The sequence below is a fragment of the Hesperophylax consimilis genome, chromosome 14 (genome assembly GCF_061612785.1).
Source record: "Hesperophylax consimilis isolate HC1 chromosome 14, BYU_Hcon_1.0, whole genome shotgun sequence".
Taxonomy (NCBI): domain Eukaryota; kingdom Metazoa; phylum Arthropoda; class Insecta; order Trichoptera; family Limnephilidae; genus Hesperophylax; species Hesperophylax consimilis.
Window position 1 is genome coordinate 27,503,588 of NC_142849.1, and position 16,930 is coordinate 27,520,517.

General features: G+C 34.1%; 1 protein-coding gene across 3 annotated transcripts in view; it reads left to right on the forward strand.

Moving 5' to 3' along the window:
- Positions 1–16,930, forward strand: part of LOC149418140 (uncharacterized) — a 34,841-nt gene that overhangs the window by 14,773 nt on the left and 3,138 nt on the right. For all 3 annotated transcript variants that reach the window (XM_089639682.1, XM_089639683.1, XM_089639681.1), the window contains 6 exons: positions 2,228–2,321; positions 5,880–5,977; positions 6,821–7,042; positions 8,741–8,851; positions 10,455–10,770; positions 12,692–12,747. In XM_089639682.1, the coding sequence (XP_089495808.1) occupies positions 2,228–2,321; positions 5,880–5,977; positions 6,821–7,042; positions 8,741–8,851; positions 10,455–10,770; positions 12,692–12,747 (897 nt within the window). The remainder of the gene's footprint in view (positions 1–2,227; positions 2,322–5,879; positions 5,978–6,820; positions 7,043–8,740; positions 8,852–10,454; positions 10,771–12,691; positions 12,748–16,930) is intronic.

The window sequence follows — 16,930 nt, forward strand, 5'->3', positions numbered from 1 at the left end:
TTCAAAGCTGTGAAAAATGTACTTTTTTCTGAGTATCATAAAGAAATAACACTTTATATATTGAAGAAATATAATTAAAAACTATTAGTCACCTCAAAATATTAACCGTCCAAACTAAAATATTTTTAATAAATTATTTAGAAACGCAATAAATTATGAACGAACAAGATGACAGATCCAATCGACTTAGATAATGCACCTCTACATTCCATAGATATTCTTGAATACAGACGCGTAGCGTTATTCATTATCGATACTCTGTTTTTTAAATCATGGCAATCCGTATACTAGTGATGGAAATAAATCGATTTTTGTAAAATCTCGCGCGTTTACGTGAAAAGACGTTCTAATGTCTTGACCGCTATTATCATATTTACGTCTTTTGACGTTCTAATGTTATGAGTGGTTAAGGTTTAGCCAGCGTTATCAATGTAAGTGTCCGAAAATATTTTTTTTCGGGTTGATTACAAAACATTGACTATTCTCTACTTTCTATAAATATAATCTACATGTATTGTATACATAAACCTTCCGGAAGAAATTCTCTAATTGATAATAAAAACCTTTTAAAAACCCGTTGCGTCGCTAAGAAGAACTAAGCGCACAAACAGACAAACGCGGATAGGGACTTTATTTTATATTATAGATTTGTCTAATAAAAGTGTGTTTTTTCATTATCAGTAATTTGAGCCATTTTTTAAACTTTTTAATGTTTTCATTAAAAATTATACTTTTATTTGTAACATTAAAATTTGAATGCTTATTTCATCATCTTTCAAAAACAGTTTTTATTTTTCGGATACATTCAGAAATATTCAATCTATTTGGATTTTATTGCAAAACAAAAATACGCTCAAATTCACCGACCTCTAACAGTGTCTTTAAGAAAAACATCACTCAATATACCATTAAATTAAATGTTAATTACGTTATCAAAATATTGAGCGTAAGTATCCCTAATCCCTATTCAAAATAACAATATGTACCACACAATTAATATATATTTAATTGAGTTCATAAACCATCTTTATGTCTGAGATAAATCACATTCTAAAAATCAAAGTCTCTGATTTGTTTGTAGTTTATGTAATCAATTAATTAATCATTAAAACATAATCCATGTTAGATTAACAAAATATTTTTATGATACATATATGTATTGTCATTATTTCAATCAAACTATTTTAAATTCTTCAGCCCACCAAAATGAAAATAAAATTTTTGTGCTTTATAAGAATCCCAACTGCTCCCCAACGTCTGGAGCCAGTGAGAGTGAGTATATGTTGTGAGGCTAAAGGTAGGCGGGAGGGGATGGAGATGCGGCAGAGGATGGTGAGAAAGTACCTCGCTATTCAGATCTGGTCTCCAAATTTCAATTCCGAATGGTGGTCTTACACCAGGGCGATACTGAGTGTATCTTCCACTCTGGTGATTCCAAGTCCTGGCGTGCTTAGATTTTCGTAATTTATTAATTTAAAATAATACAGGGTTTTCCAATAAGAGGTGTTATTTTGATAATCAATCGTAAAAGATCAATGGTTTCGTTGGTTGTGTGGCACGTAGCGCCGTCTTGTTGAAAGTAAACGTTGTCCAGATCAATACCATCCAATTCCGGCCATAAAAAATCATTAATTATCTCTCAATAGCGATCCATTCACCGTAACTGTTGCTCCAGCCTCATTTTCGAAAAAGTAAGGTCCAATGACTCCGCCGGACCATAAACCGCACCAAACAGAAAAATGACAGCTTCAAAAGTAACATCTACCGAAATAGCGGGCTATTCAAAGTAACACCTCTTTTTGGAAAACCCTGTATATGGGATATTTGCGGCACGTTCCAGAGTGGAAAATTCTCTCAAAAGAATTGAAATGTTGCTTAAAATGGCTTTGGCCGTGTTTGGTGACCAGATCTGTATAGATAGGTACTTCCCCACCTTCCTTTTCCCCTAGAAGTAAATTTATGCATATTATTTTTTAGGTTTTTTAAGAAAACCGTAGATGGAATTGCTCAACCCTCAAATAGAATTGCAATATTTTACATTGTAATTTTGAAAAATAAATTGCCACACTCATATAAACTTCAAGAGTTTTAATTAGTTTGACGAATCCGTAAATATTCAATTTTATTGTCTGCCGTAAAGTTTTCAGTTTGCGGCTTGAAGGGTTTTACCAAACTTCAAGTCAATGTATTGTGATAGTTTTGTAACAGTGTTATTTATGCATTCCAGGTATAATATCGGAGCACAATTCTCCTGTGACCACTAGAAGATCTGATCACCCGTATGAACATGCCTACGCCAGACTGCAAGATGGAAGTCTAAGGTAAAACTATAATCCTTTTCATCCTAAACATTTGATCAAACGTTGAAATGCATATCAAAATTGGACGTAGTTATGCAGAAAGAAAAAAATAAACCTAAAAATTTCACCGATTCTAAGTTATATATATTTTTTTAATTTTAATATTACATTTAGTTACAATAGTGACGCATTGCCCATCTCACTAGGTGTGTAACGCCTGTGTTGAGATGGCAAATAATATTATCTTGTTAGTTAAGCCCCCACATTCCGAATTCTACTGTGCCAAAAAAATCCACGCGTTCCGGTGCTGTGTAGTCAATACACATCTCTAAATAAGCCATTTAATATCGGAAAAATATGAATATTCATAGCTAATCGCTTATGATTATTATATTTTATATCAAAAGTGATAATAATTGTAATTTAATTGATGAAAAAATGAAAAAACCATCGGCAAATGCTAAAAAAACATGCGAGGGGTCCACATCTAACGACGGTCCGCGACCGACTAACGGCCGGTTGGCACAACAGGCGCTGGACTGCAAACACACAGCTATGCGGTCGTAGGTATCGATGGTCTAAATCAAAATACAACTGCGGACGTGTGGATTTCTCATGTTCCCGCATAGCGAACTAAAGCGGGAAATCAAGAGCGTGTCATTTCCTCGCACTCTCTTCGCGAAGCATTGTCACACGGTTGATTGTATTGGTGTATTTGTTCCCGATTTTTAACAAAAATCTCTGATTTTTAATTGAATTTGAAAACTACATAAAATATTATTTTTTAATTCAGTGCATAAATGTATAACGGAGGAATACCTAAAATCTGAAACCAGAATTTATTATATTTATAGAGTTATTACAGTTATTAGAAACAATGTGTAGTAAATACACACCACAGATAAGGAAAGGTTAATAGATAGACACATGCCGCGGTAGACTTTTCTGTGGGCCTTTTTAACATATACAATTCCGTAGTACATTATTTTGATGTATCTCATAAGGTTTAGACAGCGTTAAAAATGTAAGCACCAGAAAAAAAAAATTTACAACTTGACTACAAAACATCGTTTTCTCTACTTTCTGCATTATATATATATATAAACCTTCCGGAAGAAATTCTTTAAATGATAGTGAAAACCCTATCAAAATCCGTTGCGTAGTTTAGAAGAACTAAGCGCATAAACAAACAGATGCAGATAGCCACTTTGTTTTATACTATTTGGAGATTTAGGTTTCTAAAAAAAATAATATTATTTTTGAAGAAAAAATCTATACATTTGTAAAACAGAAACTGTAATTATATGAAATTCCTTCGATAGAAAAAAAATCGCATAGCTCCGAAAATTATTAAAAAATCCGTTTTGTTCCGTCATTTAATATGTAAGTATTAAAAAATCACAGTGTATCTTTAAATGGAACTTAAGCATTTGTTGAGAGATTTTTGCTCTATTTCTAGTCATATTTTATTAAATATTTTCAACATTTTCAATTAATTATTATAAAAATCCGGGTATCATTTCCACAAGCTGGAAACAAACTACATGACTATATTTTTTGCACACCATCAGTTATATGTTGAACATTAAAATACTCATTAAAATTACCAGAAACTGCTCAGAAAAGTAAAGTCAGGTAGTCCACTGTTGAAATTTTCTGCATAGGATCGGAATGTTTGTAAAAACAGTTAAAAAACGGAACCGCGTTCAAATCGACTTGCGTAGTGAGGCTTTTGTAAAAGTTTCTAACTAAAAGTGTAACTAAATATTCAGTTTTGGAAACAAGCCCGAACTTTCGTTCACCTGATTTGAAATTTGTAGTTAAGTTTTTTTTACACTTCCAGCAATTTCCTCACCATTGTAAAAAGGACTATTTCGTAAGCAGTTTTTATTTTCGCAAACTAAATGGTGATATTAAAACGCGAAGTAACTGTATACTGTCAGATTCATTTATTGACAAATCATTGAAAGGCCCACACCACTCCCCCTACTCCGCGCACTTGGTTTACTCCCCTCGCCCTTATGGGCAGCTCTGTCTATTCCTAACTTTACGGGTTGGATGCTTTCTGCATAACTATATCCAATTACTTTATGTGTTTTAAAATGACAGCTGGGAAAAAGTGATGTGTTCCATAATATTTTTCAGATGTTTTTTAATGCTTTATTTATGATAATTTAACAGAATTTGTTTCTTAGCTTATCAAAAGAATGCTGTTTTAAAAGCATTCTCTCGATGCAAATGAAGCAAGCAATGTACACATTTTTACAATCTGTCATTTCTCAGGTGGAAAATTGCGCTCTTTTAGTATTTTATTTCATACCTACTTTTTACTCAAACGATAATCATACAATTTTGGTTACTGAATAAAATTAATATATACAGTGTCTTAAGGTACGTATTTGACTTATTTTAACCAGTGATTCCAGACATTACTTTGAGTAAAAAATGCAAACGAAATTTTGTAATCCGGTGACATTTTCGATTGAAAAATTTGTATTGGACAGTTAGGATCGGGGTGAAGGGTTGGTCGGTTACTAGGCTGAGTGCCCAGTGACGACATGTGAAAGAATTTTTATTTCTTGGTTTTGAAAAAAATTAAATTTAAAAGTCACCGGATTCCAAAATTTCGTGTACATTTTTTTACTCCAAATAATTTCAGGAATCACTTTTCTAAGTAACAAAAGTTAAAGTAGGTCAAGTACGTCCCTTATCACCCTGTATATAATAATCTTATTCAGTAATAAAAATTGTATGATTATCGTTTGATTGATTATAACCGTACTCTAGTAGTAGGGTTTTCACTATCATTTAGAGAATTTCTTCCAGAAGGTTTATATATATATAATACATGCATATTATATTTATAGAAAGTAGAGAAAATTTGAGCAACGCCGTGTACACTTCAGCCAGTTTAGTAATATTAAATTATGACAATTTCGAGAGTGGGTAGATGAAAGAAAAGAGAAGCACTATGCAAAGTGAGAAGGAAATAGATTTGGGCTGGCTATATTCTCGTTATGCCGGTAGCCAAACGAATTCACTGGCGAGACAGGGCAATACGTCGACAGAAATAGGCAATACAAAACGATCTTGTGCAATCTTGACAATATGGAAATTTTTGACAGCAATACCTTACTGGCAAGGAATTTCCATAAAAACTTTGTTCAGAGAGTTGGGGTGTTTGTCTCATCACATTAGATGACCATCAAATCGTCGATCAGTGCCATTTTAAATCATTGACATTTGAACGGGTCAACCCATTTCAGCTTTTGATTAAGTTGTGATCAATTGGAAAGCATAACGGTCATGTTGTCTGAAATGTTGAATCTGAAATTGATCGAAAAAGTTTAAAGGGGACTATTTGAATGTCGAAAATACAAAATGGCAGATTGACGAATGTGACGAGAGTTTGATACAATCAAACCTCAGTATAACTTTTATTTGAAGACATCTTTTATCCTTGTTTAGCGCCCTTGATGTGTTTTAACCATTCATTGACCATATAAAATTGATCGATAAATAAATAAATACCGTTGCTGTCAATTCCGCTAGTTTAAAATGTAAAATAATTCTTTCTAGGGATGAAGTGGCTGTAGCGAATGAAGTACCTTTGGGGAATGCCAGTGGAACCCTTCCGCTGCTCGGAGGATCAGCAGAGGAATCTCAATCTAGCCCCGGTATGTATTATTGCAACAATATCGCCTTGCTAAAGCAGTTGGATCGAACTTAGTTATTCCTGTTTTAACTCAACCGTTTTGCATTTCATCTGTCTGTAAATTTGTTTGTGCGTTTCATTTTCGGTTCAAGGTGGTGGCCGTTTAAAGGTTCGTTAAAGATTATTTTTGATATTTAAATCATTGTTTTTATTTGAACTTTCTTATTTTATTTTATTTTTTATTTTTTTTTTTTTTTTTTATTTAGTACAGGTGATGATACAATGACACATTTATATATACATAAAAATACTTTGACTGCCCAACTAGGAGGAATTCCCGTTTTAGGACAGTCAAAATATTCTTATTAGGATCATTCCCCCGGGCAGGTTAAAAAGTGTTGTGGCATTACTAAAGAACTAACTAAGTTTAAAGTTTAATTTGATAATCTTTGAAACTTTCCGAAATAATCTATTTTGTGGTCCAAAAATCACTTCTGTGGAATCTATATACACAGAGAACCCAAAAAACGTGTTTTGTTTTTCAATCTGATAATTTCTTTTTAAATTTTTCCCTTTTTTCGGCAACTATAGGGTTTAAAAAAAACTTTTGGAGCCAGGTCTACGCTTCTAAGACATTCAAGAGCCGATATCAACCCCTGGCGACCGTTTTTTTTTTTTTAAATTTAATCTAAAAAATTACAACTTCAGACTTGATTTACTCGAAAACGAAAGGTGAAATTGAAAAAAGTTTTACTACAAAATCGACTCCAAATGTGATTTAGATTTACCAGTTTCCCACTCGTACTACGAATTTACACCATATATATCAATCCAATTGTCTCAATTTAATCTGTTCATGTTCCAGAGGTAATAATCACAGCTAGCGTGGCCATTAGTGGCCAGGTGTCCTCCAGCCGTGACCTGCCTTACATGACACCGCCGGTGGTGGCGCAGGCCCCTGCACAGCCCCCACCTCCCGCCTCGGCGCCCCCGACGGCACCCCCAGCCCCCACGCAAGCGCCCCCTTTGCTGAACCCTGCGCAGCCACAACAGCAGCATTTCAGCGGGGATTCGGTGGATTCGACCAGTAAGTTTTTTAAGGCTCTATTAAATATAAATAAGACTGTCCAAGCCGAAAAGGGGACAATGAAAAAGCTGCTTTACTGAGTAATGAAATTATAAATGGATATGTTGTGCGGGTGTCTGTTTAACTCTTTGCACGCGGCCGTATCAACTGTTGTTACGGCAAAAAGTCCATACTCACACGCGGCTGTATCAACAGTTGATACGGAAACTTTGAATGCCGATATTCCAGCGGTCTTTTGACATAAATTTATTTCCCGCTCGCTTGAACATTCGTAGAACTATCACGATGCTGACATCTACAAGAATTTCTCGAAAATAAAATTGTATTTCATTTAAAAACATCGATAATCAAGTGAGCCTCTTTGCGCCTTCGAGTGCCATAGTTTACAATTATGTCAACGGATGGTGTTAGTTCAATTTTGTTATTATATTAAGTGACATAAAATTTAAGTGTCCAGTTTTAGAAAAAGTTTTCATAACAAAAAATGATAATTGCTCATGGTGTTCCACTTGTGTCTATCACCTAAGTACACACATGCCGAGTGAATGGCGGGACCACATTCAAAACGGTACATCTTTGTATGAAATTTTATGATTTGTTTTTATAAACATCCAAGAGTGTTGACACGAGGATTTGTTATCATATTGTGGAGAATAATCTGTTCTGTCTATATAGTCCAATAAATCATGCCAGAATGCTATAATTTGACATTTAATTGCGTGCATAGGTATTTGAAAATATGTACCGCATACGGGTATAGATAAAACGGAGCAAATTAACGCGTTCAAAAGGTTAAGGAAAGGTAGGAGTTTGATGGTAGGAACTAACATTTTTACGTGTTCTGTGTTGAAATGTCACTACCCAGAGAATATGATATAAAATTTCGTAAACAAAAATGTTTAAGGACAAGTTTTGCACCTGATTAGATGTCTAAATACAAAATATATTAAAATCTCCATATGTATAGTATACCAATTTATAATACAGTTTAATAAAAATAATGCAATATCTTGCAAGATTATCTTTGAACAAGTCTGCGAAACTACATAATTTTATTTGAACTGAATCAAACGGTGCAATATTATTAGTCACAAGGGGTATTCAAGGATCTGTCCCCGAGCTGTTTGAAATTCATATACAAGTGCACATGTGCGGGTCCGCAGATTGCCTACAATTGAGAAATAAACGCAAAGAATGTACCCAAATATTTAAAAGGACACATCATCATGTGGAGAAATACATTAAAGGATTCTGATTGTGGATTCGCGTCGCTAAGCTTGTTACTATAACCTCCAAGACATGGAGCGGAGCGGACGTCTGTCGCTTGAAAAGGATCCATGTTTCTGCAAATGTTAATTGCTTTCATATTTAAAGCATTCATTCATTTTGGTGTACACATAGCATCAATTGTGTTTTTCTTTTAGAAGGTTTCGGGAACATTTGGTTGGGATTGTCCCCATTGTCCCTCGTGAAAACTGAAAGATCCCAATAAGCTGGCAAATCATTTCATAGCCAAAATTCTGAACACAAGATTAAGTCTTGAAAACGACTTGCACTCCAGTGGCAAATATCAACCGTGTACAGATGATGGGCAAGCGTTTGGCATATCTCCTGACTTATTTAAAATTATGTTTTACATATACCTGTTAGATGTTGTCAGGATAAATTTCACCAACCTATAATTTGTTGTCTTTCCAGAGGGGTACACAAGCATCAGTGTGCGGGAGCCGCTTAGTACAATTAGAGCCAACATCGCCAACAGTCGACAGCCAGCTCAGCCACATTACGCAACTGTCTCTGATGACTCAGGTATATTATGTTACTTTATTGGCAACCAAACTCGTCATCAAGCCGATTCTAGGTCTGGTTCAGTTTATGAACAAATTGTGATCAACAGGAAGACACAACTGTCAGGTTGCTATGCTTGTCAGCTGATCACAAGGAGAAGTTTGGCCATTTGAAGACATTGTTACTGCAAGATTAGACAACAACAAACAAATAAACTGAATTGTAAAATTCTTCACTACTGCTCTGAAACGGATGGGGTGTTCTTACAACAGAAAGAAGATGTTATATAAAATGACCAGTCCAGAGATGGTCTAATGCTCTCGGCTGTCATTTAAGGAATCTTCATTTTTTAACTGCTCAGGTTGTCTTCAGAGCCCAGGTGTGGCAGCCGAAGTGTGTCAAAAATTCCAAGTTTGGCAATCTAACCAATGCACAATAGTTAATTGAGTAAATACTGGAGGCGCCACACACCGAAACCATAGATATAAATTAATTAGAAGGAACCACACACCTCGTTATTAGTTCTTAATCATCAACGTCAATCCATCACCTTATCACACATATGTAACGTCATCGCGTAAGTCATCCTGCAATGCCATTCGACGGCGGTAACAAACCTACATGGGTTAGTTAATATAAACGAAAATATTAACACCGCGCATCTCAATTGCCTTCCATTCGGGTAAAATCATCGCCGTTTTTTTTTTCTCTCGATTCTCTACATATCTTACGTCCGAAGCCACCTAGAGTATGCATCAACAGTGTGGAACCCTCATAATTCTACATATAAATCAAACATAGAAAGAGTTCAGAAAAAGTTTTTGAAATATGTCTCTTATCGCATGCGAAATGATGAAAACAATGTGTCCATGAACTTTAAAACTCTTGATCAACGCCGAGATATCAGAGACCTAGTAATGCTATATAAGATAATCCACTATTTTATTGATAGCCCATACCTTTTACAAAATATTCATTTCAGATGTCCATTAAGAGTAACTCGATCTCCGGACACATTTTATATTCCTAAGAGCAATACTAATTATCTTGAAAATGTATTTATAAGAAGAAGCTGTAGCACCTTTAATAGATTATGCACAAATATCGATGTGTTTAACACGAGCCTCGCAGGATTCATAGCATTCCTAAGAGAGTAGCGTTCGATCGTTGCGGGAAACTTAGTAGTGTTAGTGTGTGTATTGTTTTTGTATGGGTTGAATCTGTAGTCTTTTTATTTTTTTGGAGATTTTCCTTTTCTACTAGTTAGTATTTATATTGTATTGTATTATTTATATTCATATGTTTTTCTACCAATGAATCTTCTGTGGAAACTTTACTGGTTTATGCAACTTGGTAAAAATGATTTGTATTAAAATATATTTGTATAACTGTTTGTTTCCCAAATAAAATAAAATAAAAATAAAAATAAAATAAAATAAAGTGGCTGAATATGATTTACGCAGTGATGGATTGCCATTGACTTTATGTAACAAATGTTACATAATAGTCGCTGATGTTGCTAATGTTGGGATCTGAATGTGGCCAGCGATGGTAGGTACTCGCTACATACATATTGCTCTGCCACGAACGTTCTCTATATTCTATGCCTCGATTCTCCTTCCAGACGAGATGTACGCCGCGATAGAGGAGCCCTCCAACCAGCTCTACGCCAGCGGCTCCGAGACGTATGCCCAGATCCAGCCCACCCAGCAGGTCCAGGCCACCCTCCACCAGCCGCCCCCCTCCCTCAGCAGCCCCTCTGCCCCCAGTGGGCCCCTACCCAACTCCAGTAACGGAGGCGCCAGTGGCTCGGCCAGTAGCGGCGGGGCCAGTGGGAGCGGGGCCGCGGGAGCCACTTCCCCGCTGACTACGCAGAATGTGATGCAGCATTCGGCGGCTGATAGTGTGCACTCTTTGGATTTGGGAGAATCTGGCTCAAGGTAGGATTCGTCTAGAATTATATCTGCACAAAATGTTACCACAAGTTTATTTTTCTTCTCAGTGGCGAAAAAACTGTTAAAAATAATACTCACTTATTATTTTTAGTTAAAATGGTGCCACAAAAGAAGATTTTTTAAGAAAACCTTTGATGCCGCCTACTTATACAAAATTATGAATTGTCTTGTTGATTCGTCATATATCTGTTAGAAAAGATTGCATTTTCTTGCCCCGAACGAAACACATAATCGAATGACTTATTTAGAATACAACCCTGCAATATGCGCAAAACTCTTTAAGGCGATGCACTACGTCGTGTAATATTTTAAATTGAGCCGCTATCAATAACAACCCTTATGTAGATGGCGATAAGGTTTAAATTCCCGCTTAACACCATCCGCCTGTTTTTATTTATGCAAGAAAAAAACTTGGCTAAAAAGTGCCTTTTATTTTATTTTGTGGATGTTCAGGCATAAATATTTAATTTTTTTCCGATCATTTTATAAATAACTTAATTTGCCACATTATACAATAAAATCATAACCAAAAATGGGTTCGTAAGTAGGAGATTTTGAACTTTAAAGCAGTTTTCATAGGCCTATACATTATTTTTTTCTGGGCTTATAAAAAGATTTATATAAAAAATACTCGATTATTTGAAAGGTCAAGATGTATTCTACTCGCAGTATTTAATTAAAGCATCTGAAGCATTTCTAGGCGACCAAATTTTCAAACCAAAAACACATGATTTTGAATTACTACGTATGGCATCGCCTTAATAGGACTTATCTGTAAAACTCACAATGCCTCTAGAGATGTAGACATTTTCAACTTTAACTTGAAATCATATAATATACAAAATAACTTAAAATATTTTTATTTTGTGAAAATTATTTATCCATAGTTTATTTTATTGTTTTGAATATTATAATTATGCGAAAACTGTATTTCTTTACTTGTTTATAATATATTGTATTTCTTTATAATGTTTTTTTTTTTGTCATTCGTAATATATATGTGAATGTTTATTGTTTATACTTGAAACGGTTTGTTTGTAAATACATAAATAAAAATAAAATATAAAAATCTTCTATGTCACCCCATAAGAGATCCCATGGCTCTGTTTGTTATAGGGCCATGCAAACTTGAATACCACCCGATTAGGCAATGTGTGTTGTCGAAGGGATTTGTAAATCTAGGTCTTGAAGATGCCTGGATTAATAACGCCGTTTAGTAGTTTATTCCACATACAAGCCGTTTTACAGAAGAATGAATCAGAAAAATAACTCATTCTGATACTGCCAACTACAAATATTTACGAATCTCCACTCTTGTCCAACAATTTACTCTTATCACGGGGGATCAATTCTGCTATTTCCTGTTATGGACTATAATATGTACGGCCTTGAGGTGATTTTTCACAATAACGCTGCAATACAAATTATCCAATTATTATTATTAATCATTTCATAAAATGTGACAATTGATCCCAAGATGTCTCTATACAGAAGAACCCCGTGAATTTGAAATCCACGGGACTTATTTCCACATTATTCGAAATGTAAAAATATGTTTAAAAAATGGTCCAAAGTCAATTTCAGCAGATTCAGCGAATTCAGGTAGATATTCTAAGTAAATTCGTAAAAATACAACATATTTTCTTGTATATCGCAAATTAGCAACTGATTACCGTCGCGACTGGGGTGGAGTAAATTTGAAAAACCAAAATTCGGCTTACCGGCACGGCTGTCATATTCAGATTTACGAAATAAAATTTTGATACAAACACAAATTTTCTAAATAAATTTCGAATTACATATTAACGAATTTTGAAATTAAAAAAAGAAAAATAAGGACTCAGATTTTTTTATATCCCGTTCTATTGTAGTTTGTTTGACAGTGAATTATTAAATTGTGTTTCAGGCGTCCGACAAGTGAAACTCCGTCGAAGCAGAATCTTCCAAAGCACACGCGCCAAGGTTGGTCATTTTACATTTTAATTTCTATCATTTTATGGTGAATGCATTTATGAACTTAACCAATGGTGAGCTTTAATCAATAACCTGTGTAGGCAGTGTGTAGTTTTCAAGTTCAGGTAAGAAATGGTGGTTAAATATTATTTTAAAATGGCAATTTAATTATCTTACTAAAAACTGTAAATTTATCTATATAAATAAAAATGTTAATTTTTTTATTTTATTTTTTTATTATAAGTTTAATTTGTAGAACTCCATTTTAATTTTAATTTTTTATGTATTCAATAATATTGTTATTGGGTTTATAAAAACAGTTTAATTTTAAACAAGTTCTGCTGTGTAATTATTACGTGACAGCTGTTTCGCCCTCCGAAGGCATTATCAAACTGTTTAGAGGGCGAAACAGCTGTCACGCGTAATAATAATTACACAGCAGAACTTGTTTAAAAATAAACTGTTTTTATAAACCCAATAACAATATTATTGAATATATAAAAAATAAATAAATAAAATAAAAATGTAAATGTACGTTTGTTCAAAATCTTAAATTTCTCAAAGTTCTTCGTCGATTGCTTTGAGATTTTGACACAATATTGCATTTGAATATGCAAGTATTTTTATATACCTATATTATATAGAGGTCACCTGTGACAGGTAAAAACATGCTTTTTTTGGAAAACAATGCCATCTGTTGGACAAACGTGTTTTTTTATTAAACAGCGCCATGTGTTGGACGTAAAAGCAACATGCGCTATTATTTCTCTACCTGCACAGACAGACTGAGCCATAGCAACGCGTGCCAGGGTACAGCTAGTTTGTAATATAGAAACAATTTATCAATTTAGAGCAAAAAATACATTTTGATCAAAAATTTTATTTTCTTCAGTGTTTCGTTTTTCTGAGGTACAGCTTTTTGGCGTTTGTGGACAGCACGTTACTTCAACCAAGTTCCTAACTGCCTCTCAATTCAGGTTCCTTTGTTGTGCAATATTACTATGGACTTTCAATTCACCTTTGTCTAATTTTCTAATCAAAATGCATTTTTTTTCATTTTTGCAATTAAAATATTTCCATCTTGTCTAGCTAGCGAATCTTACAAAAAAGCCTTTTCAGCTGTCATTAGATATTGAGATAAAGCAAACCGAATCCGTGTTATTAAAGGATTAACTGCAGCCATTTTTATTAAGATAAATGATTTTACAATATTATCATTGTAGACGCACACCAACTTAGGTTATTATCATTGTTCATATTGCTTATCATAAAGTATGTTTATGTACTTCTTAAATACTAGGGTCAGGTCATTACAACAGTCAATATACTAGAAGACTTCTACTATACTACAGAGTTGTGTGGATGTACTTTCTGCCTACTCCTGCGGAAAACGGCGTGGTGGTTACTTACTTATTCAATATTGGTGATATTTGTCTTGTCAAATGAGCAGAGCAGTTATCCAGATAATGCATTTAGTGGTCTACTTGCAAAACCCGCTCTAGAAATTTCTGCTGATTCTGATGCATTAACAAAAAGTGCTTGAAGTAAATTTAAAATAAATAAATTATTAATGTTTTTCGCTAAATATCAAAAAATAATGTATAATTATTTTGATATTTAGCATAAAAGTTGTATTCAGAGTGTTACAATCGGTTTTCGATATACGATTTCTGAACAATTTTAGAGTGGGTTTTACTTGTCGACGACTTATTTAACGTATTATGTAATAAAATTCCTATTTTGTTTCCATTAACCTTTTCTATGCGTCATTAATTTGTATCACTTCGTTCACACGCGGGGCTATTTATCATCAATCTAATTTATGACTTTAAACAATAATCACGCAAGGATTTTAAAATTTGTTTTAAAAAATACGTCGCTTATGTCTTGAATTATCTTTTCAAGTATAAATAAACAATCCGAACATCAATGAGACTTGATAAAAATTCGAAGTATATAATATTCGTAATCTGATACGGTATACCCGGGCGGCCATGTTTATATTTCAAAGATAACGATACACATGCTTATAAACATACCGGAGTAGAGCTCTTCAACTGTGGTGCGATGTAAGTGGTTGATTTATGGGTGCGATGTCGCGTTTGACTGGATACATGAAATATTGACACACTTAAAAAGGTTCATATAATAAAAAATAACTACACTTAAATTTACAAAAATAATGAAATAATTTTTCTGTTATTATGTCACCGTAAATATGTATCACTTAATATATTTTTTTATCGTGATAAATTTTGAAACAGTTCTCAACGCATAACGGCACATTGCACTCTAAGCACATAAATTTAGTAAGTTTTCTGACTTTGGGCTTCAGTGTTGAAGTGGCACAGACACGACACCTTCGACGAGGGTTTGTGTTTTTTGCTGAAGGGGGAACTTTAATGGGCATGTGTTTGGAAACAATTTTCGATGATAAACGCATCGGGTAATCTCTTGATGTTGTGGGACGTAAAATACTCGGCAAAGTTTTGTGATATTTCTCTAGTAATTGCTCAATCACAGCCATTTGGAAATCAGCCAAACTGACTTTTTTTGATGTTACAGTTTGGTATATTATGTGAGCATTTAATAAATACAAATCAATTATATGAAATGCAACTTTCCTGTACCATTTGAGTGACTTCCTCATACAACTTAAGTTGCTTAGCATCATATCAGCTTTGTCTACTAGACCCATGTTCTTGTTATAGTCTAGAACACATTGTGGTTTTAAAATGGGCTCTCCTGTCGATCTATTTATTTTTCCCGATGGTCCAACAGAACCATCATGAAGAGTGGTCAGCATATGGATTTCACGCCTATCGTGCCATTTCAAAGCTAACAACGGTGATTGGTGCTTTGATTGGATTTCCCCTTTCTTCAATTTAACAAAAGGTGCCATGCCTTTCCTGTTTTTCCGAACAGTGCCACAAGCATTAGTTTTTTTTTCGTGTAAATATTTAAATAAATTTGGACTAGTGTACCAGTTGTCGCACCACAAATTATGACCCTTTCCGAAATAATCTGACAAAAGGGTGGTTACAACGCCTCCCGAAATACCAATACCTTGAGTATCATTTTTTTCTGTATCAGAACCAACATAAATTATAAAATCGAGAATGAAACCCGTCATGACGTCACACATCACAAACATTTTTATTCCAAATCGGTGACGTTTAGATGGAATGTATTGCTTGAATAATAGACGGCCTTTGAAAACGATGATGCTTTCGTCAATACATAGATTTTCATGGGGCATCATAGTTGATTTAAAAATATTTCGTGTGTGGTCAACAAGAACACGTATTTTATGCAGTCTATCAGTAGGCGTTTGAATATTACTATCACTAAAGTGGAGCATCTGTAATATTATCTGATAACGGTCTCTGGGCATTGTCTTTCCAAATATTGGTGAAAAGATTATGGGGTTCGTACTCCAATGTTCCTCGATAGCTAAGTGTTTGTTCCTAGTCATGGCAAATGTTAACGCAATAAAAACGTACATTTCTGAGACTGTTGTATCAACCCATTTTGTAACTCTCGATTTTGCTGTAAAATCCATCGTCCTAACTTTATATTGATAAAATTGATTTGTTTCATCAACAATTTTTGTCATAATTTCTGTATTCAAAAAATGTTCAAAAAACATAAGTTCGGGCGTGTCTTCAGTTAACCTGGTATCTGGATTGATACCTGATGCGAAATCGTCGAATTCATAAATAATGGGTACGAAAGGGCCGGCAGTCCACAGATTTTCAACCACTTCTTCTCCTTCTTCAATGTTCATTTCGGGTTCAGAATCATGGCTTTCATGTATTTCAGCATCTTCGCAATTATTATCGACGTCACTGTCACTAATTTCAAAATCTGAATCTATTTCTAAAGTAGCACCAAATATTTCTTCGTCATTAAGACCACGACCCGACATTTTGTATTTTGGCAATAAAAATACTTTCAAAAATTGATAAAACGTCAAACTTGTACAACTTTACACTTGATTTTTCACTAAAAAAAAGTTTTAACCACGTATTTTTATTTGAAAATAATCTAACACTGACGAAATTTTATATTTCTTCAATAGTTTGAATGAATTTATGTAACTGAACTTATTTTAAAATATGATAAATCAGATGAATGTACACTGTAATTGAAAAAGTTCATATCCACGAAAAAGCAAACAATAATTCGATAA